At 41.2% G+C, this 23,239-nt stretch overlaps 1 protein-coding gene across 1 annotated transcript in view; it reads right to left on the bottom strand.

Moving 5' to 3' along the window:
• The window catches only part of LOC102397837 (selectin P), a 42,201-nt gene continuing 18,962 nt past the window's right edge, over positions 1-23,239 (bottom strand). Inside the window, exons 7-14 of the mRNA XM_044943047.2 lie at positions 19,488-19,673; positions 16,140-16,328; positions 7,786-7,998; positions 6,570-6,755; positions 5,540-5,659; positions 2,548-2,578; positions 1,396-1,451; positions 1-732 (exon numbers count right to left, since the gene is read on the bottom strand). Coding sequence (XP_044798982.2) covers positions 1,397-1,451; positions 2,548-2,578; positions 5,540-5,659; positions 6,570-6,755; positions 7,786-7,998; positions 16,140-16,328; positions 19,488-19,673 — 980 coding nt within the window. The 3' untranslated portion in view covers positions 1-732; position 1,396. The remainder of the gene's footprint in view (positions 733-1,395; positions 1,452-2,547; positions 2,579-5,539; positions 5,660-6,569; positions 6,756-7,785; positions 7,999-16,139; positions 16,329-19,487; positions 19,674-23,239) is intronic.

The following is a 23,239-nucleotide window of genomic DNA, read 5'->3' as shown; positions in this document are numbered from 1 at the left end:
TGATGGATACAGACTTTATTCAGCAAAATATCAAACACTAGAACATGGCATTTAGGGAATCCTTTTAACTAGACATTCAAGGATTGGTCTCTGGGTCCTCTGGGGGAGAGTGACGGCGGAGGGACGGTCTACAGTGACGTGTACCTTCCTGTCTGGAGCACCAGTCTTCTGCGGCCTCTGCAGCCTCTGGTGCCATCCAGAGGCCTCTCTTGGAGCTTCAAGGAAGTCCAAAAGGCTTCACCAACAGCAAGCACTGAAGACCCAGGAAATCCTATAGAAATTCCCTCAAGTCAGAGACACCTCCTGCCTTCCAACAAAGTAGAGGAGAACCTCCTCCAGTCTCAAAATAAAGAGGCATTTTTATTTTTCCAGTCTGGTCTTCTGGTGAGTCAGATGCTCTGGACTCTAGCTAATTAGTACCGCAAGTGACAGCTAGGCCAAAGCCCACAGACCACCGCAGAAAGACTCAGGCCCAGCTTCTGAGGCTTGTGTTGGAGGAAGAGGAAATGGAGCAGGAAGGGGTGGTGGGTGGAGAATTGGGGCTTGTGGTCCAGTCCGTCTGCTCTGGTGCAGAACTAATCTAAAGGAAATTCCATGTCCTTTATTCACAAGTATTTACAGAAAACGGCAGCAAATACTCAACAGTTATAATCAAGTCTTTTCGGGAAAGCTGATGTTCAAAAATAGGATCCTGTGGGGGTTGGACGAGGTCACCAAGACAAGGACAGGTCTCTGAAAATGACAGCAAAAATTAAAATTATTGTATTTTCCTGAAAAAGATCAAAGAAAGCTCTCATCATATGTACCCTCTAAGGCTTTGTATAATCTTTTTCTAGATTCCAGATATTCTGTCATCTAGGCTATTTAGGAAACTTAACCACTCACTGAGCTTTTTGGGAGAAAGAAGGTATTATCATATATGGCATATATGATATTATATGATAATATAACATAATATATGATAATATCATATTATTTTTGATAATTATATGATAATATATTATTATTTTTGTTTTCCCAGCAGGTTGCATAGGGAACTGGCTCCATAAAGTTTGTAAAATTTTTCTAGTTGTCATGATTTCTGGTGATCAAGCAAGGCTACAGTATCAGTACCATCTAGCAGCCAGTAATGGGAATGTCATACATCCTGAAATAAGTTATGTCTAATTAGAACATTTATATCCTGGAGTAAATGGAAATCCTCCTATATGCTCACCATCTATTGTCACTCTTCTGCTATGCCTGTCTCCCACTGCCAACACAATTTCCTGCATAGTTTGAACTTTAATATATGCTTAAAGCGTAACTCCTGATTATATAAAGAAAAGGCAAGCTTTATATTCTTCTTTTTCCTACTGTCTATTTCCTTCAAAAATACATCTATAGGCAACTTACCTTAAGGGCTTGGGTCAAACGCAGCATTTGTAAAAACTCCGTATGTTCCTAGGTGGCTAAAGAACAGAAACACAAAGGTGAACTTGCCATATGATGCTTTGTCCTTGACCCCAGTCCTTCACAAAGTTCATCCAGAGACCATGAAATACCACCCAGCCCTGAAATTCTCTGACTTTAGAGGGAAAGAAGAGTAAAAATCAAAGAGATTTTCAAGAACCCAATTAACTGTTCTGGGTAATTTTCTTTGTGCTTCATACCCAAGTTATTGTTGATACTTTAGGTACTGAATACCTGCTCTGACCCCTGTTGTAGCCTCTTCCCGGTAAGAGGAAATCCTTTTAAAAATCTACCCTTAATACTTAATCATATGGCAATGCTTTTCAAAGAATGGTAGTACTGCTCCCTATAGCAATTTTTTAAAATTTTCATAATGAGCAAGACTTATTATTGACATTTAGGCAGGGACTAAGGATGCTGGATGTCCTAAAATGCCCAAGGCACAAAAGAATTGTCTTATACACTCCACACAACTTTAGAAAAGCTACTCAACATTCCTGGAGGTGAAAAATCTCTGAGCCTAGAACTGATCAGCTTTACATATAAATGTTAAGTTTTTTGTGTGTATCTTTTAAAACACAATTACCATCTGAATTAAGAGAAGATAATAACAGGTTTTCCAACTCTTCGCCAGAATAATTCATCATTTTAAAAAATCAGGTTGGTGTTGACAATACTTCTGATACTGTTTGACTCACTAATAGAATATTCCTGTCAGCTGACCTTTCTGACGGTTGCCTTCATAGTGATTCTACTTGAAGGTACAAGTATCTGATGGATGACCTCATAGCACTGCTAGTGTGGTACCCCAGTTCCAGTTTATTATTTCTATGTCACTTTCCCTTGTATCTTGTATTTCTCCTTTATATTATCATTAGGGCACTTAGTGATTTTTAAAAAATATTATGTGTTTCTGGGACATATTACTGGTAAATTTTGCTTCAGAATTAGTCTAGGGGACATTGCCAAAGACTGTTTCATAAAAGGCGTGTCTGTATAGTCATTCTGACATACTCATACAGTGAATTAATAATTCATAGAGTGAATTAAAAAGTCAAACTAGAAAAACTTAACCATAAAACATTTCCATCTTACCTTTGAGGGTTCAAGGGGCTTTTTCCATCATCTGAAACAAGCAAGAAGACACAGACGATTGGTTTAAAAGAAAACAATGAGATGAAGGGGAAAGGCCATCAGCGATAGGGTTATTGGGGTAAGTCAGCAGACTGGTTTCCAGGCAGGCTTATTATAAGGGACTTACTGGGAACAATCCCTCCCTGAGAGGTGGGACCTGTTTTAGGCTAAATTAAACATTCAGCAGTATGCAACTCCAGAGTCCGCTCATCTTTCCTCTCTTCTCTTTTTCTAACAACCTGTCCTCCTACCTCTGGTCCCTGACTTCATCCCCTTGGCTACTTTTGGTGTTGTTGAGACCATCGGTTCTCAAAACCCATTTCTTTGCACTTGAGGCCCTCTGCATTTGCATTCTGTCCATACTCTCTTAATCATTATTTGGTGGTGGTTTAGTCACTAAGTTGCGTCCGACTTTTGCAACCCCATTTACTGTAGCCTGTTAGACTCTCTGTCCATGGGGTTTTCCAGACAAGAATACTGGAGTGGGTTGCCATTTCTTTCTCCAAGGCATCTTCCCAACCCAAGAATCCAACCCGGGTCTCCTGCATTGCAGTCAGATTCTTTACCAACTGAGCTTGGGCAAGCTAATTGCATAAACAAACCCAAACCAACATAACAGTGGGTGTTTTCCTTCCCTGATCATATACACTATCAGGGGCCTCCTGTCATAATCCAGACACTGAACTCTGATCGCGGACACTTTAAACATGGCAGCATGTCTGTCAATCATCCCATGGGTAGATAAAAAGGAGAAAGCATCTCATGCCTGAATACATTTAGAAAATATTAGGTGAAATGAAAAGAACAAGTGTATTTATTACAGGGCATGATTGAGCTTTCAGTGTGATAATGAAGGTGCACTTAGAATTTGCAGGAGAGGGATGTAGTATTCAGGCTTTTCCTAGTATTTGAACTTGGAATCCTAGAAAGTTTAAAATCAAAGTGGGGCAGACCAGAACATTCCATCCCCACAAATGAATTTTTTATTATATAGATATTAGAGGATGGGTGGTGGCTGATCCCTCTCCATAGTTTAGAGGGTTCACTGGAAATATCTCAAAACTAAAGAAAGAATTTGGGGAAGATGCAGGAACAGGATTCTTACATGGTGATGGAGATTAGGATCAGGGTCTAGGAGCTCTTGCCTCTGCCTTCTGGATTAGGTTAAGCAGGCACAGATGTTGCATGGAGGGACTGGTTGTAGATTTTTGGTCTTTAAGCAGAGTTACTGTTTATCTGTTGTCCTATTCACTCACTCACAGGAGAGTATATGAAGGAACTTTGGAAAATCAGCCTAATGCAATGGTGGCTTTGTGAAAGGAGAGAGCATGAGAATAGGGAACAAGGGGTTCTTCTGAGAAGTGAAGAATAGGTGTTGAAATTTCAATTCCAGGAGAGTGCTGGCAGGTACTTTTAACATAGCCACTTTCTGTGCCTGGATTTGAGCATTCCTGACCCCTTTGATACCCCCAGTTTCATGAGGAAAGATGGGCAGCCTCATTAGCTTATTTGAAGAGGCTTGTTCATGTCAGAAAGAGACAAATACCATATTATATCACTTAAATGTGAAATCTAAAATATCGCACAAATGAACTTATCTACAAAACAGACTCACAGACATAGAAAACAGACTTGTGATTGCCAAGGGGGAGGATGGGAGGATAAGGGATGAACTGGGAATTTGGGGTTGGTAGCTGCCGACTATTACATATAAATGAATAAACAACATCCTACTGTATAGAATGGGGAACTGTATCCAGTCTCCTGGGATAAGCCATAATGGAAAAGGGTATTTAAAAAAAAATGTATGTATGTGTAAAAATGAGTCACTTAGCTGTATAGATTGGCACAACATTGTACATCAACTTAAAAAAAAGAAGAGGCTTCTCAACTTAGGGACAGGCTGAGCATCTCAGGCAGACAATGAAAGGATGTTTGAACTCTTAAGGGAGGGTTCTCTTTTTTTATTCCTAGGCTAAAGCTATCTTTTGATGAACAATCCGAGAAACACAGTTTCCCTTATAGAAAATCTTCATCCATTTGGGTCACTTTCTTGCCTCAATCCTGAATTAGCTCTACAAGTTTTCATGAGCACATACACATCTCTTAGCTTTCATACCAAGTCATTACTAAAGCAGCAGCTCTTTTACACTTCCCGCTTTGTTTTTCACTTCCTCCACTAGTTTTTTTTTTTTTTTTTCCCCCAATTCAGGTGCAATAAACTCTTGAACATAGCATTTTCCCAGGTATTTTGCCCTTTTAGGTTTTGTCACATGCTATTATCTCTGCTGTAGCTCTATTTTGATTTTTTCCTTTGGCAAAATCCATCCCTCTTATTCTTCAAAGTTAAACTTAAATGAGCCTTTTCTGCCCTATCAGTCTGGGTGGGACCTTTCTATTTTGTATTCCAGGAGTAGTCAGGTAGCGTTTTTGCCCTAATGCACTTGATACACTTCAGTATTAGCATTGATTTAACCTGAAGTCACCTACTGAATTATACATTCCTTACTATCAAGGACCATCATTCTGGGTTACACTACTTAATCAGTTGACTAATAAATGGCTATTGTGCGAAAGAATGAATGAATGAAGTATAACTCCTTTCTAGTTAGTTTTGGCAATAACCAAGGTTACCTGAACCAGAAGCCCCCAAGTGTCAGTATGCACACTGGCCTTATAAAGGTGCATAGGTGGAGTTGGGGTGGGGAGGAACTTTTGAAAAATTCAGATTTCCAGGCCCATCTCCAGATCTCCATTATATGAGGATCTGTGTTTTCTCGCCCCCCCCTCTAAATGTGACTCTGATGGGGGTGGTTCTCAAGACCACTTAACTTGGCTTTATTTTCTTCTAATGCAAATGTTTTAAGACATGAATTACTGAAGTTGTGGTTTCACTGCCTTGCCCCAAATCACATGAAAGAAGAAAATAAGGAGAATACTGTTTCCAATTTACCTTTTTGTCTGCAACGCCTTCTTAGCAGAGCCAGGAGAATTGAACCTGTCACTAAGCCTGTTGTACCAGCTGCTGCTCCACCAACATAAGTCAGGGTTTCCTGGATAGTCAGTGGCCCTGCTGCAGAACAAACACACACACACGTGTGAGACATAAGAAGTGTTTTGTGCAGAAGACCATCATTCCCCCAGAAGGGCCCCAACAGCACTAAGGTGTGAGATCAAATAAGTCCTCCAAGGTCCTGGCAGTGCTAACAACCCAGCACAAAAAGCCTGGAAGTTGCAAATCACTCCAACAGAATGGGACACAAGCAGGACTTGATTTTCTTCCTAATGTTTAAATATCAAACATAATTTCTAAGGAGTCAAGGTACGGACTCAATAAATGGAATTAGATGATTAAATGGCAGTTTGGACAAACACAATAAACTGGGTAATTTGAGGGGGAAGGTAATTGAAGATTCATTTTTAAGACAGAAAGTAGTTACAACAAGCTACTAGAGAGGAAAAAAAATGGAAGGAGATGAAATAAACCTTACAAGCAGAGCTTGATTAAGGAAGACATGTGGTATTTTGGGGAGGTATATGGTAAACAAAGGTCTTCTGAAATAATGAATTAGGATTCTTCATTAAATAACCTTCCGTTTAAAACATCTTGGAACTTCAAGATATATTAGGTTGGCCAAGAAGTTCATTTGGGTATTTCTGTAAGATCTTATGGAAAAACCCAGCTCGACTTGTTGGCCAATCCAATACTACACAAAGATTATAAGGAAATGAGAGGATTCATTTCACACATTGGAGCTTTGAAAACGTAGTGGTGATTGTTTATACAGAGTCACTAAATTTGATTCCCACTGCACTGCATAAGATTCACAGATTCTGTTTGATTCATTGTGAAACAATTCTTAAACTCAGGGGAAACCCAGTGATAGAAAGCGAGACCACTGTTAAGAAACACACAGAGGAGAAAAACTGATTTCATTATTTTCCATATCAAAGCGACTTCCTAACCTGTATGCGACACATACCTTGACAGGTTGGCATGGTCGTTGACCACTGACCATTCTCTTGGCATGCTGTTCTTTCTGAGCCAGTAAGTAATTGACCCTCTGGGCAATGGAAGCTGCAGGTTGATCCATAGCTGAAATTTCCCCAAGGGTTGGAGCAGTTCATCACTATTGGCTCAGTAACAGGTAGCTTGGAGCATTTGACAGCTGCAGAAGAAAAAAGAATGTAGGAAAAGTGAACATACAGAATGAACATAAAAGATTATGGTTTCATATGAAACATGGCTAGGGTTTCCAGTAGATGTGGTGGAATACAAAAGATCAGAAAGGACATGAGCTATTTTTGACATTCCCACAAGTTCTTCCAACATCAAACATACAGATATACACTCAACGAAGGATAGCCGAAGAACTAAGGAGGGCAGAAAGTGGCGATTCAGTAAATAAACTTCCAGTGGATTGATCAGTCTTGCCCACAAAAATACTATTTACAGAATTTTGCTTCTCAAAATACTGTTGTCCTAAATATTATTATTACTACCACTGGCAATTAACTGCCATGTCAGCACATGTTTCTTGAGATAACAATTGTTCAGCATACCTGGCCTCTGAAAGTTTGAAAGAAGTAGAGACCACTATTCTCTTTAAACTGTTTTTCAGGGCAATTCAGGATATTCTCCCAAATTTGTGTACAGAAAATGAAATTTAACTCAAATTTAACTCAACTCAGGAGACTGAATTTAACAAATGTTGTTGGGCAATACTGACATTTGCAAAGCACTGTTCTGTGCTTCATAGGGAATACAATGATGGAAGAGACACACTGCTTCATGCATAGGGTATAGGTCTTCAAGAGGTAACATTCATAATTTATCTTTTTAATTGGGTTCCAGTTATGAAATATGGAATGTTTACATGGCCACATCATTAATAGAATTGTACCTTGTAACTCACAATTCATATAGCTGGTTTCATGTTCAGCATGCTTATGGTTCTAACACATTTTTTTATTTCCATATGTTTCCTCCTTTAGGAGTACCAGGGCATTAGCTTGTGATGTAAGGAAGGGGAAACATGATATGCCTGTTGCTCATTATTTCTAATTGGGATTGCTGTGGGTTTCATGGAGGAGCTGACACTTGAAGTGGTCACTGGCATTGGGTAGGATTTCGACAGGCATGGACAATGCCTAGCATGCTAGAAGACAGCATCAGAGCTGCCTGCTGTTTCACCTTACCTCTGCACGTGGGAGCTGCTGCTGTCCATTGTCTGGAAGGTCTGCATTGGAGAGCACTATCTCCCAGGAGTGTGAATCCAGCTTTGCATCCAAAGTGGCAAGTGGTATTCAAACCAAAGTTCCTCAGATGGTGCTGACAGGACATTGTTCCCTGCTTTGGAGCGATGAGCGTTGGGCATTGCACCCCTGGAGCAGGAGCCGATACTGTGTCCACTGTGAAAAGAAAATGTTTCAATTTACAGAGCTCCCAACTAAGAGGAGCACAACAGAGTTAAGACTGACGTACAGTAACTGTCTTCTCATCCTTTCATAATCAGGGAGGTTCTAGCAATAGCTCCTTAAGGAAGTTAAGGAAAACTATTAAAATCAGGTATGGAAAACCAGGGGCTTCCCTGGTGGCTCAGCAGTAAAGAATCTGCCTGCAATGCAGGAGATACGGGTTCATCCCTGGTGCGGGAAGATCCCCTGGAGAACGAAATGGCACCCACTCCAGTATTCTTGCATGCAAATTCCCATGAACAGAGGAACCTGGCAGGCTACAATCCATGAGGTCACAAAAGAGTCAGACACAACCTAGCAACTAAACCATCCACCACCATAGAAAACCAGATGAAAACAATTATCTAAAATTATCCTTGAAGAGATGATTCTCCTGGCCAGAAGAAGAATTTGGGGAGAGGATGTCAATGTTACTTATAATAAGAAGAAAACAAAACCAAAAAAAAAAAAAAACCAGAATAATGGGTGTAGAAATATGAAAATTCAGCAAAATACGCATAGACCAATTGCTTGCCCATTGCTGCTCTACTGGGAGGTGTTCATTATCTTCAGGCCAAAGGTCAACATGAAATGTGAGGTGAGGAAGTTGCCACTGGCTCTGTCATTAACTTGCCACGTGGCAGAGAGATGACAACTGACCTCTCCCCACTTCAGTTCCTTGATTTGAAACATTTGACCAGTAACTCCACCCCTAGTGTTCAGCTGGTGATGAAGAAATGGAAACTATTCAATGGACCCAACAAAGCTCTTTGAGAAAAAGAGGCCAAAGTTATGAAAGAAAATTTGTGCTTAAAAATTAGTATATCTTTTATTCACAAATATGAAAAAGTCCTGCCTCTCCTTATATATCTTTTAAATCCATAGGCTATGTTTCCTGTATCCCAATAGATAACCCACTTCATGACAGAAGTGAAACTTTCACAATAATAATAATATTATGTGTACCTGTCACATAGTAAGAGTGTTTGTAAGTATTTGTTATTTTTGTTGAGAAAATTTCTAGAAGAAGAGCTGTCTTGCAAGGATACAAGACATGTATCTTTTACATTTGCAGGTTGGTGGGGGTGCTATCCATCTCCCGGAAGTTGTGCACTCAACATGGTTGGACCCCTCCAGCTTCAAGCCCTTGTTACAGGAGAAATGGCAGATTGAGCCAACAATGAATTCTCCATGAGTGTCAGGACAGTCCAGGCTTCCCTGCTCGGGGGCAGATAGTTCTGGACACTTGATGGCTGGAGAACCAAATCAAGAATGTCACAATCTCCAAATTGATCTGGAAACCCTATTTTGCACCAAATTAATTCATTCACGTTTTCAACAAATTGCACTACCACTGTCTTGGGTGTTTTGCTAGGTAGCAGACATTTCACAACAAACACAAGTCATGAAGTGCAGAGAGCAGGGGAAAGGATGGTGGGTTTGCAAAGAGGAGTATAGGGAGAAATTCTGAAAATAAAGGAGTCAAGGGTTTAAGCAGTCAGACTCAAGAATTCACCATTTCATCCTCTTTTCTCTAAACGTTTTGCTTCAGAGACCCTGTGGCCTCCCTGACTATCACCATCCGCTCTGTATAAGGGCAGCCCAAGGTTTCATTTCTGTCCTTCCTTCTGCCTGAAACTCCTTCCGGTTAGATATCCTGCTATCTCCACAAATTCAGCACATCTACACCTGCAATGATCGTGTTCTGTCCTAAACTACTATTCCTTCCATTTGGATCCCCAGGCTTTCTTTTAAAAAAAAAAAAAAAAAAACAAAAAAAAACCACAGTTTCATAGCACAGGTAAGTGCAAAATCTCCTGGTCAAGCTAGGGTGTTCCCCGGGAATTCCCTTACCTGACCTCATGTGCTCTTGCCTCTGGGCCTTGGCTCCCACTACCCTAAATTTCTTTCAATTTTCATTGAATAAAATCCCAGCCATCCTCTGGGATCCAATCAAACACTGCCTTTCCAAGGCCTCTTCTGATCACTGCAGCCTGAAGTCTTCTCCTCTAACCACATTAGTGTTTTTGTTTGAACTCTCATGCTATCATATCACATGTCAACTCTTCCCTTGTCTCCTGGATGGAAAGCTCCTAAACCTGAGAATCATAAATCTTCGTGTCTCCCACAGTCACACTGCAGGATCTCAAGAGGTGGTGTTCAACAACCATATGCCAAGTGTATGAGTAAATGAATTTACTATTTCCCTCAAAAACTATTTTTATAAATTTATTGAAGTTACATATTTATCTTAGGATCATGTCTTTCTGTCAGTGACATTCTCTGACATGAGACTATTATTTATCTACAAATATTGGGTTATTGGAGCTTTTCTGGGAACTCAGCTGGTAAAGAATCTGCCTGCAATGCAGGAGACCCTGATTTGATTCCTGGGTAGGGAAGATCCCCTGGAGAAGTGATAGGCTACCCACTCCAGTATTCTTGGGCTTCCCTGGTGGCTCAACTGGAGAAGAATCCACCTGCAATGCCAGAGACCTGGGTTCGATCCCTGGGTTGGGAAGATCCCCTGGAGAAGGAAACGGTTACCCACTCCAATATTCTGACCTGGAGAATTCCATGGACTGTAGAGTCCATGGGGTCACAAAGAGTTGAACACGACTGAGTGACTTTCACTCACGCTGGGTTATTGCCAAATTAAGTGACTGTTCTTTCTTTAAATCCAAGGCTATCTGAAAGCAATGCCTTGGTCAGATAAATCTCATTTTGCTTAGCTGTTTTGCTTTTTAAAAAAAAAACCTCTCGAAGCCCTGTGCAATGCCTCATGGAAAAGTATTGGTTTTTACCTGCTGGCCCACGTTTTTTGGAGTGGGCTGTTCACTGAAGGACTGTGGATCCTGATTGTGTGAAACCATTCAGATAGCCAAAGTAACATATTTAATTTCAGTTTAGAACTATGAAATTGTTGAGTAATTAATGAATCCATGCCTGGCAGATCAATTCTGTTTATCAAACATTTATTATCTATTTGTATAAGTCATAGATTTTAAATCATTTATGAACATTTTCCCTCAAATAGCTTTTTCAGAATCTCCCAGAAAATACATAATGTCAGCTATACCCCAGGCAACAGTGCCTAACGCAGAGTAGAGGGGTCTAAAAATATTTGTCAAAAGAATGAATGTTAGTAGGCACAATTTAATTTGGATGCATTCTGACAAGTGTTTTTACATGATATGAAAAGAAACAAGAGGAGTTCCTGTTTTTAAAAATTGACTTAAGTGACCCCTAGCATACAAAGAGAATTCCACAGCATTAAATCTACTTGGGGGATATGCTTTGGTCTCAGTTCTATGAGTCTTTTTCTGCCAAGGTTATAAACACAGCCTTTTGTGTCTAGGAAAGTTTTTGAACCCTCTTCTGTAAACATAGACCTCGTCGAATCAAAGGCCCCTAAGAAGGATTTGACTAACTTGCACAACGAAGCCTGTTTTCCGGTCTGAGGGGCAGACTTGATGAGGTACGTGGAAGCCCATTCCAGATCTGGCAAGTGGTGGGCACTCAGCAATGGGGGCTGAATTAAATTTAGGAAGTTGGTGGAGTGAGGGGGCCTAGTGCGGAGGTAGAGGACGAGCTTTTTACCAAGAGATGACCTCTCTGGGTAACAACAAAAAAGTAGTCATATTCTTGAGCCTACTCTAAAACTTTATTAAAAACTTTACAAGAAGAATAGGAAACGGATAAGGGCTGGTTTTATTACCATACTTAATGCTCTATTTTCATGGACTTCAAAGCAATGCTGTCTATTAAAACCGTCTTCATTGATGTTTTCTTTGGTGACGTAGGGGAACATGATGGCATGTGAATTCATGAATTAGTGGGTTCACAGACATGCTGTCATCAATGATAAAATATTGCTTTATATTATTTTAATTTTAATGAATTCTTTGTCTCTGTGTATTATTATTTTTTTTTTTAGCTTGAGTCAAATTTGGTTTTGTCATGAAATTTTTGGAAAGAAAAAAGTGTACATAATAAATTTCATTGAGTTGGTGGTTCTAAACTCAAACTTTGAAAATAAAGACTGGCAATCTTCACGGAGTAAGATAAAGGTTTGAGGAGTGGAGAAATGAAACAGAGACGTGAGCCAGGCCAGAGCTTAGAGGGCACCAGTCTTTAGATCTTGGATGAGCTGGGGCGTGGCAGAAGGACAGAGCTAGGATTGGGACTCAAAACCAGGACCCATACCTCCCCATCAAGGTGAGGTTGGTCATTAGGTGTCAGGTCCAGCAGTTGAACAGGGTCTCCAGAGAGTCAATGACAACGTGATTGAGGGAACAGTCATCGTATCAGGATAGTGGCCCAACAGCCAGGAATGTAGGGGACAGAGCAACCAGATAGGAGCAACTCAATACCGCTTATGTTCAGGGAAAAGAATTCAGGTCCTGGTGGGTAAAGGCAAGGGGGAAGATTAGGAAATGCAGGTGGAGCTCAAGTCCTAGAGAGCCCAGGAAACTGACATTCTAACAAAAAGGGAAATACCTGTGGACTTACTCAGAAAAATGGAGCCCCACTTTGCACCATGAAACAAGAGACTGTGCTCCACTTGCCACATCGCCCCTATGTACTTGGTAGCCCTCAATCCCCTCTGATAGAGTCCAGGACTCTGCAGAACACCATGTAAGAATCAGAGTTCACTGCTGAAAGTTTCAAAATTCATGGACTCAGGCATATGGGAAAAGAAGAGGAACTCTCTGCCTAAATCTAGAGCCTAAATTTAGAGAATGAGATAGAAACACAGGTCCAAAGCCAGAGCTAACTATCAGGTTCAGACCAGGTTGGCAGTTCCAAAGCCCATAGCTCACTAAAGCTGCTGCCCATGGTCAAGTTTGGTTTTAGACACTGGGCAGGGCCAGGTCTGAAATGCCACCTCTTGTGGAGAAAAGGAGGTGGAAAAGAGTCAGGAGGAATGGGGGCTTCAGAGATTACAGATTTAACAACCATGTTGATTGCAATGTATGATTTAAAACTTTCATGAGAAAAACAAAAACAAAAAACTTCAGTGAGGTATTTCTTCTATCTCAGGGTTTTTTGTTTTTTGTTTTTTTAATTTTTTAGCCTTAAAACAGAATGTGGAAAAACAGAACTCGTGATAAATGCCCATGGAATAAACAAATGAGTGACTGAGAAATCTGTGATGAAGCACAAGCCCTTAAGATATCAGCTATCAAAGTCCTAGATTCCTTGGATGGCTTGTAGTGGTTTGTTTGTTTGTTTGTTTGACAATAGATGATAGCATTTTGGACTTCCCAGGTGGTACAGTGGTAAAAAATCTGCCTGCCAATACAGGAGACGCAAGATATATAAATTAGATCCCTGGGTTGGGAAGATCTCTTGGAGGAAGAAATGGCAACCCACTCCAGTATTCTTGCCTGGAAAATTCCGTGGACAGAGACCCATGGACAAAGGAGCCTAGCAGGCTACACTCCATGGAGTTACAAAGAGTCGGACAAGACAGCACACATGCGCGCACAGTAGCATTTTATGTACTTTAGCCTACAGGATCCTCATCCAGGGGAAAAGCCTCAGAGGTGTCCTGTCCACTTCTCTCCTTTTGGAGCTGAGAATATCAGGGTGTGACATGATCTTCTGTGTGACTCCATAACTTCAGGGAAGAGCAATACAAGTCTTTGGATATTAATCTAGTGCTCATCCCACAAGAAGGAATAAGAAAGAATAAGTATTTAGCTCTTTTCACTAATAGATTTCTAAAAACATATTCACTCATTTGATCACTCATCTAAAGTTCATTTTAGAACCACTGCTACTCTGCAGTTGCTGCTGCAACTAGACAAGAGCGGTGGAATTTACGAATGACTATCACTGCAGATGGTGACTGCAGCCATGAAATTAAAAGACGCTTGCTCCTTACAAGAAAAATTATGACCAACCTAGACAGCATATTAAAAAGCATAGACATTACTTTGCCAACAAAGGTCCATCTAGTCAAAGCTATGATTTTTCCAGGAGTCATGTATGGATGTGAGAGTTGGACCATAAAGAAGGCTGAGTGCCAAAGAATGGATGCGTTTGAACTGTGGTGTTGGAGAAGGCTCTTGAGAGTTCCTTGGATTGCAAGGAGATCCAACGTGTTAATCCTAAAGGAAATCAGTCCTGAATATTCATTGGAAGGACTCATATTGAAGCTGAAACGCCAATACTTTGGCCACCTGATGCGAAGAACTGACTTATTTGGAAAGACCCTGATGCTGGGAAAGATTGAAGGCAGGAGGAGAAGGGGACGGCAGAGGATGAGATGGTTGGATGGCATCACTGACGCGATAGACATGAGTTTGGTAGGCTCTGGGACCTGGTGATGGACAGGGAAGCCTGGTATGCTGCAGTATGTGGGGTCTCAAAGACTCGGACAGGACTGAGCGACTGAACTGAACTGAGCTGAGCTGACGTGGGGTTTAGAAACTGGCCACTGGGTGGCAGTGTAGTGCAGTGGTAAAAGCTCTAGTCCTCTAATCAGGCTAGACCTGGGTTTGAATCCTAACAGCACACTTTGTAGCTAAGATGTAGCACACACACCATTGCCAGCTATTTATCTTCTCAAGCCTCCATTTCTTCATCTTTAAAACAGGGATAATGATAACCATGTTAAGGATTGTGTGTATTGAATGCAAAAATGCAAATATAATAGCTGGTACTTAAGCAAACAATAAAAATTAGCTATTATTGCTGGTTTTATTATTCCTGACTGTAGTACATGGAATAATAGAACAAAAGAACCAAAAAATGGTGACTTTATTTTGAGAATATTGCTTTTATTCTGGGTTTCATATGTTACAGGTAAAAAAAATACTATATAATTGCTTATTCCTGCAACTTAAATTGTGTAATGACTGTTTTTTTTATTTATTTTTAATCGGAAGATAATTGTTTTACAATATTGTGTTGGTTTCTGCCACACAACATGAATCAGTCATAGGTATACGTATGTCCCCTCCCTATTGAGCCTCCCTCCCGTCTACCACCCCATCCTAGCCCTCTAGGTTGTCACAGAGCAAAATGATGATGTTTGAAAGTAAACATGAGCTATAAATGAATCAGTTTGCAAACTTCTACTTTAGAGCACACTATCTCTGGTGGCTCATATGGTAAAGAATCTGTCTGCAATGCAGAAGGCCTGGGTTCAAGCCCTTGGTTGGGAAGATCCCCTGGAAAAGGGAACAGCTACCCACTTCAGTATTCTTGACGGGAGAATCCCCATAGACAGAGGAGCCTGGCAGACTACAGTCCATGCGGTCACAAAGGGTCAGACGCAACTGAGTGATTAACAGTTTCACTTTCATATACCAGATATGTGTCAGCCAGAAGTTTCAGGGGAATCATAGCTAAGACCTGGCCATTGCCTTTGAGGATCCACTAATTCATTGTCAATAAGGCTTGAGCTTGAATAAATTTAACCAGCAAATGAGAAGATTCGGTTCAACAGATACTTGTCACGCACCTACATTTTTTCCTGTCTAGCTGCTGCAGGACATGCAAAGGTGAAGTTGGCGCAGTTCCTGCCCTCAGGGAGCTTGTAATCCATTTGGAACTGGAGCAAGGAGAGGCTATACACAAATCCTTAGACTGTGAGATCCTCAAGGGGCTGGGATGGAATCACACACACCCCTGAGGTAAGCTCAGTGTCTGGGGCTTAGCAATGCTCAGTGAAGGAGGGTGTGGGAATGAATAAGAGTGTAGCATGAAAATTCTTTATAATGAAGTAAAAGTGCCAGTGACATAGCTGAGCTTCATCACTAATAGTATGAATCTCCATAAATTACCTAATCTCTGAGCCTCTATTTTCTCATCCATAAAATGGCAATAATATTGCCTGTCCTCTTTATTTCAGGATTGTGATAAACATCAAACATCACAATGACACTGAAATACCTTATGGAACTATGAAATGGTTAAAGTTATTGTTACAATAATATTCGAGGGGGGAAGCTTTTGGTCTAGATTGTTATGCCTTTAAGAGAAGCCTTTCTTTAGCTTGAGATTTACATGAATGCCTGATGATGATGCTCCATTCTATACTGTTACCTGAGAAGCCATAAGAAAGGATAAACCCATGGTCCTACCTTCTTCACACGTTGGTGGGGAACCCGTCCATTGTCCAGATGGAGTACAGTCCAGTCTTTCTGGTCCGGATAAAGAGAATCCCTCATGACATGTGAACCAGCATGTGGACTCATAACTGGAACCTCCAAGAGGTTGGACACAAGTCTTTTCTCCATTCTGAAGGTTTGGCAGAGCTGTGCAGGTAACAGCTAGCGTGGGCATAGCCAAGGAGGAGAGAGGAGATTGTTTTAGAACACAGCCACTTAAATCAGTGTGTGTGTGTATGTGTGTGTCCTTAACAGACCAGTGCAGTACTGGGTTAGACGATTGTTTAAATTTCATGGTACCAGTCACCAGTTAGACGTCCTGAATGTGCGAAACGGCAGCTGACAGTGGGTTGGTATTCTGAAACGCTTACCCCTAAAGAGATTTAAAAGAGCTTTAGAGGTGATTTAAAAGGATGCTGGCACTTTGTTGGGAAAGATGGTGATGGTGATGCAACTCATGTTAGTTACCCCTGGATGGGAGTGGGAGTGACTGCTCCCTTGACACTTTCTTCAGAGGTAGACCCAATAACCTTGCCAGAAAACAATGACAAGTGATTGGAAATAGCGAAATGGAGTAAAATACTTTCTCCCCTTCCAAAAGTTCCTTCGCCCAACCAAGTGATGACCTCTGGGTCCAAAACCTGCCTCTGTTACTCAGTAGCAGTGCACCTCTGGACAGTAAACATACGGAACCGCAGTTGCTTCATCTATGAAATGGGAAAAATAACAGTCTTTGCTTTGCAGAGAACCTCAAATGTATTATTATATAAAATAATAAGTTAACAAAATCATAGGCAAAAATTAAATTAAAAAATCATGGCACAAAGTAGGCAGGTAATGTAACTGGCCATCTGCAAATGCTCTTTCCACCAGTCTCATCCTACAGTGGCCAGCAGCAAATGACTCTGCCTGTCTACTTACAAAAAATGGTCAACAAGATATCACAGTTCTTTGCCACAGTTTATCCGTGTGGAGTTTGTGGTGCTAGAGGATTTGATTTGGTTGGAGATCATGCTCTGTGACTTTAACCTCTCTGAATTTCCGTATGTTTATTCACCTTTAAAATGTGGATAATAGCATTACATAGCTCTTAGGATTTTCATAAGGTTCAAAAGTTAAAACACTATGTATGCAAATGTTAATGGCTGCCAAGATATCCCTCAGCCAATTAATGAAATAAAACTCAAAGAAACACACTGGGTTTAAAAAAGAAAATGAATACATGGTTTAGGGTGTTTCTTCTTCATTGTTTGGCCTGATTGGGTCGTGTGTGGCTTTAGACCAGAGACAGTGGTGGTGTGGATGAACCAGGGCTGTCTTTCAGCCACAGATTTGAACTGCTTGAGGCTTTGTGAGCATTTTCTGTACCTGTCTTTTCCCTTCTCCCCTTCTTCTCTCCAGCTACATCCCCCATCTCATCCATTTGTCCAAAGACCTGGTATTTTCCACCACTTGAAAACTCTTTCTGTATTCAGTGTGGGGGTGAGGAGAGGGGAGAGGAGACAAGTCAAGAAGCCTATGAACTGTAAGGACAAATGTGGTGCCGTGAATGTGGTGCCCTGAGTCTGTTGGCAGCTCCTTTGTGACTTCGCCTTCTGATAGCTGGGGTGGGAAGGTGGGTTTGGGGGTGTGGCATTGGAAAAGGAAACTGATAACACATTTTGGGGCACATTACAACAGCTAGTAGGTTGCAAGCCTCATGGTACCTTCCTGCCCAGACCACATTTGGGTATTTCACATGATGCTCGCTCAGCAGCAAGAGGAGAAAGTTCAGTCAGAGTAAACAAAGAACTAAAAGCGGAAGGGAACTAGAAGGTCACAGGAAGCCGTGGTGAGTGTCAGCCTCCCTCCTGTGAAACACCCACAGGCAGGCTGGTATGGGGCAATGAACTGTAATCTGTGCCCTGCACAGCCCAAGGCTGTCCGGAAAGGTGCTGTGCTCTGGAACGCCCTCAGGGACTCCCAAGTTCTTCCCCATAGTCCTGTGGACTTTGTAGTGCATCCAGGCTTCAGCGTAACCAGGGTGAGAGCTGAGGGGCCAAGGTCATAATCCTAAGCCTGGTCTCTGCAGACCCAGCTCGGAAGGTGGGCTCAGCCCTACACCCAGGGCTTGCCAGGCTCCCTTGTGTCTGGGGATAAAAACCATGCAGTCTGTTGAGTTGGTCAGCCCCTTTGTTCATTCATTTGTTCACTCTGTGTTGCCCTAACTTAATAGTAGTGTGCGTGTGTGTGTGCTTATGTGTGACCTGAATAGCAAGTGGTTTCCTTTTTATTAACAACATGTATCTGTCTGCTTTTACTCATGTTGAAAGTGGGCACAAAGTGAAAAGCAAAGGCAAACAATGCAGAATTGTCTAGCATTTTACCTATCTGATTTTATTATTAAGCTTATATATGCCTCATAAAAATACTAATTGTGTGGAGGGGAAAGTGGGAAAACATTGGAGGAATTTATACAATAAGGGAGAAACATAACCAGTGTCTACTTTAGGGTGGGATATTTTGGGGACAGTATGTAAGAAGATTTTTTTGTTTATTTTTCTAGAGCTTTTATAAATACAAATGTTATCTTTTAAAGGTAGGATTTGTCATAAATATAAGTAAATAATTGGGTAGAAAAAGGAATGGGGAGTATAAAAAGTATACATCTATCTTTCAATTTCCAAACCCAGATGATCAGAACCAGTTCTATTTCACTAAATAACTGGCTTTATTTTATATCAAGTGAAATGCAGATATAGATGATTATAGTGAATAGGTACTTTTTTTCTTCTGAGAATCCTGTAACTTTGCATGTGTAGATTAGTTTCTTTCTGTTTTCATCACTCTTCACTTTTACTCTAAGCGGGTTTCTCCAATCTTATTTGCAGCCGGGCACCTGTAAATGCTGCCCCTCCCATTCTCCTATTAAACCCATGCGTTACCTGCCATTCCAACACTATACTCTGTGTTTCCTAGGACTAAAGTGCCAGATTAGTCTTGTAACAACATCCTGGGACTATCTTTTCCCCTGGCCTTGTTTCCAGGGACTATCTTTAGTGAAGTGAGAACAGTGAACCTACTCCATGGTAGGGGCCTTCAGCCCACTCCCCTGTCCTGCTGTTGGACATTCTGTCGCTTGTGGTATCTGCCAGCCACTCAAGGCCTCTGCACATGGGATCCCCATGTGACCTGATAATCAGGGCTTCCTGATGATAGTGTTTATTCATTTTCTAGTCCATATCAAGCTTCTGTCCCCTAGACAGTCAACATCTTTTAAATAGAGCTTTTTGAAATAACTCTACAATTTGTTTCCAAGACACTGGAAAGAGTTCATCCTACCTTGGCATTCTGGAAAAGGAGCATCCCAGTTCCCCGTATCCAGGCATTGCAGCACACTTGCTCCCACCAGGAATGAACCTTCATCGCAGGTGAAGCTACAGGTCGACTGGTACCTAAAGTCGCCAAAGGGATGCGAGCAGTTCACCCGGGCCTTAGTTGAGGTCGGAAGATCCTGGCACTGCAATGCTAAGGAGGGAGGAAGCAGGGAGTGAGGAAGGAGTGATACACAAGTACTCATTGATTCCCACCCCTTAACTCTTTCTAATGCCAACAACAGGGATCTCTGAATTGGGTGTGTTTAACCAGGAGGATGAGAAAAGTATCATATAGTCACAATGCCAGTTGAATGACTTAATGAGGAAATGCTGAGTCATTGTTAAGCATTTGATAATATGCATCCATAGTTTTAAAAATATTGTAATTTTGGACCCAAGAATTGATGCTAAGTATGTAATAAGATGCATATCAAAAATCAGTTTGGAGAAATTTTATATCATTTGTGAGAGCAAAGTACTGAAAACAAACATAAATACCACTAAATTTTTATCATTTATCATAAGTGAAAGTCACTCAGTCATGTCCGACGCTTTGTGACCCTATGAACTATACAGTCCATGGAATTCTCCAGACCAGAATACTGGAGTGGGTAGCCTTTCCCTTCTCCAGGGAATCTTCCCAACCCAGGGATCAAACCCAGGTCTCCCGCATTGCAGGTGGATTCTTTACCAGCTAAGCCACCAAAGAAGCCCTTTTTTACTCATATGTGAGAGCAAAATATTGAAAACAAACATAACTGCCACTAATTAGAGGCTGAAAATTAACTATGGTAGAGCCATGAAAGGAATATTATCTATTGTACCTTGAAAAGATATGAGAGGTGTCTCAAAGTACAATGTTAGGTGAAAAAGCAGAATATACATTATATGTACACTATGATCTCAGTCATATGAAGTATATGGCTTTAAATGGAGAGAACACCTGTATTTTATATAGAAGTCTTTTCTCATCTTTAAAATGGGAGCAATACTTTTAACGACCTCATGGAGTTAGACTAAAATGTTCAATAAATATTATATATTGCTATTATTATTAATAGTAGTAGCAGCATCCAGCAGTATATCAGTAGTAGTCTTAGTCTTAAAATCATTATAGCTATGCATCAGATGCTGACCTAGCCTGTCAGAGTGGAGAACACTAGGAAGGCCTATCAAGGGAGTTACTGAAAACATGTATCTGGATGCTTAAGAGAATAAGCCAGTTTTCTATTACCTGCCTGCAGACAAGAATGGCTCCAGTGACCCCTTAAGAACCTCTCCCTTTTAAGCATGTCGAAGTGCTCTCTGTGTCTTTGTCTCTCAGACAATAGATCCCATTCCCCTCCCTAAGCCTCCCCATCATGGTAGTGATCTAGTCCTCTACTGCCTCACTTTTTTTTTTTTCCATTTTTTAACTGTAGTAAAATACATATTGCATAAAGCCTATCTTTTACCAGTGAACTATTTCTAAGTGTACAGTCCAGTGGTATTAAGTATATTCATAGTTTTGTGTAACCATCAACACCATCCATCTCCAAAACATTCTTCTTTATCTCCAACTGAAACTCTGTATTCATTGAACAGTAACTACCTACACTCACTCCCTCCAGTCCCCAGCAACAACCATTTTAATACTTTTTGTCTCATTGATTTTGACTACTCTTAAGTACCTCCCATATGTGGAATCATTGAGTTCTTGTCTTTTGGTGACTGGCTTACTACCCTCAGCTTAATGTCCTTGAATTCATCCACGTAGCATATGTCAGAAAAGTGAAAGTGTTAGTCGCTCAGTGTGTCCGACTCTTTGCGACCCCATGGACTGTAGCCCGCCAGGCTCCTCTGTCCATGGGATTCTCCAGGCAAGAATTCTGGAGTGGGTTGCCATTCCCTTCTCCAGGGGATCCCTACCCAAGGATTGAACCTGAGTCTCCTGCATTGCAGGCAGATTCTTTACCATCTAAACTACCAGGGAAACCAGAGTCTCCTCCCGTTTTAAGGCTGAATAATATTCCATTGTATGGATACATCACATTTTTCCTCATCCATTCATCTGTGTGGGACACTTGGGTTTCTTCCATATTTTAACTATTATGAATAGTGCTGCTATGAACATGGGTGTATACATCTCTCTTCAAGACCCTGCTTTCAAACCACTGCCTCATTTTAAAATCAGGGTATACTTTGACCCAGGAGATTCACATAAATTGCTTGGGATCTCACATAAGATGCTATTAATAGTATTTCACTTCTGGGACATAAATTCTGTGTGGGGTTCCCCCTTGTAAAAGAAAATAATCCTAGTGGCTTCCCTATTTTGTTCTTCAAGAGCAAAATATTGAGAACAGGAGCTATTTAAAGGAGATGACTTTGTAAAATCAGATCAGAGACATATGATTTACAAAGTAATGTTCTTATCATTATTTTACCTACATTTATGAAGCTCATGCAGTTTTAAGCTTGCATTTACACACTTTAATCCACAACCACTAGTGAGGTGGGTAGGTAAGGCAAATATTAGTACCTTTACTTTGCAGGTGACATTGAGTTTCAGGGAGACCAAGAGCTTGTTGTCAGGACAGGACAGAACTGGACTAAGTCTTGCCATTACTCTTGCACTGTACCATGCTGTTCCTCATGTATCATTGCTCTGTCTCAACCCCCTGTCCTTCATGCTAACTCACCACATCTGTGTCAGTCAGTGTAGCTCTCACCTTGCATTTCAGGATGCTGTAATGAACATGTCCCTAAGACTGCCTTCACACACTACTTCATCCTGAGCGCCCAGCACAAAGGGTCTGGCACAGGATAGATTCTCAGTGAACGTTTGAGCAATAACTGAATGACAGAACTAAATGTAGATGCTGATGCCTTTAATAAGCTGAAAGGCACGGAAGCAACATTATGATGTCACAGTATACTTTGACAGACTGGGGCTGGCGCTGTCCACTCTCCCGTATCAGCACATCGAACTGTGTCAGCTCCTCTTAGCGTGAAACCCTCAGCACAATGAAAGCTGCAGCTGGTGTTGTACTGAAATGCTCTCAAAGACGGGGAGCAATCCATGCTTCCATGGACAGGACTCTCCAGGGGCTCACAGGCAATGGCTAAACGGAAATAGTGATTGTCAGACACTGGGTGGTGGAAGGGCTCAATTCCTTTGCAGAAGAGCCCCTCAAGAGATCATGCATCTTTTTGACTCACATTGTCAGTATATTCAGAACCCCAAATCGTCCTTTTTCCAAATGGGGAATCTTCCTGGAGCACCTTCCCTTCCCCTCCCCTTCTTTGCCTGGATTTCTCACCTGCCCTTCAAGTCTCAGCTTACACTACACTTTGCTTAAGAAACCTGCCCTGTCCATCCCAGCTCAGGGTAGAACCCCTTCCAGCATGCTCCCACAGCCCCTGTGCTTGAGCTGTTCATGCCGTATTATAACTCTGCCCCTTAGACTGCAGTCTCTTTGTGGCTGATGTCAGTCATCCAGAATTGTATCCAAGAGCCTGGCAGTGTTTGGGACATTGAAGGTACTCTTTAAATATTCATTGAAAATATTTGTGAAAATTGGATCTGTACAGAGGAGATATAGCCAGACTGAACTTTTAAGGAAAAAGCGAAAACAACATAGCTTATTGTTGACACTCTAATACCCAGCCCAATAAAAGGATTCTAAATGAGCCTTGTTTCTGGAACACAGGATGTCATCCTAAACAGACTTCGGT

The sequence above is a fragment of the Bubalus bubalis genome, chromosome 5 (genome assembly GCF_019923935.1).
Source record: "Bubalus bubalis isolate 160015118507 breed Murrah chromosome 5, NDDB_SH_1, whole genome shotgun sequence".
NCBI lineage: Eukaryota > Metazoa > Chordata > Mammalia > Artiodactyla > Bovidae > Bubalus > Bubalus bubalis.
Note: the sequence above shows the minus strand (reverse complement) of the source record. Positions and strands in the feature narration are given on the sequence as shown.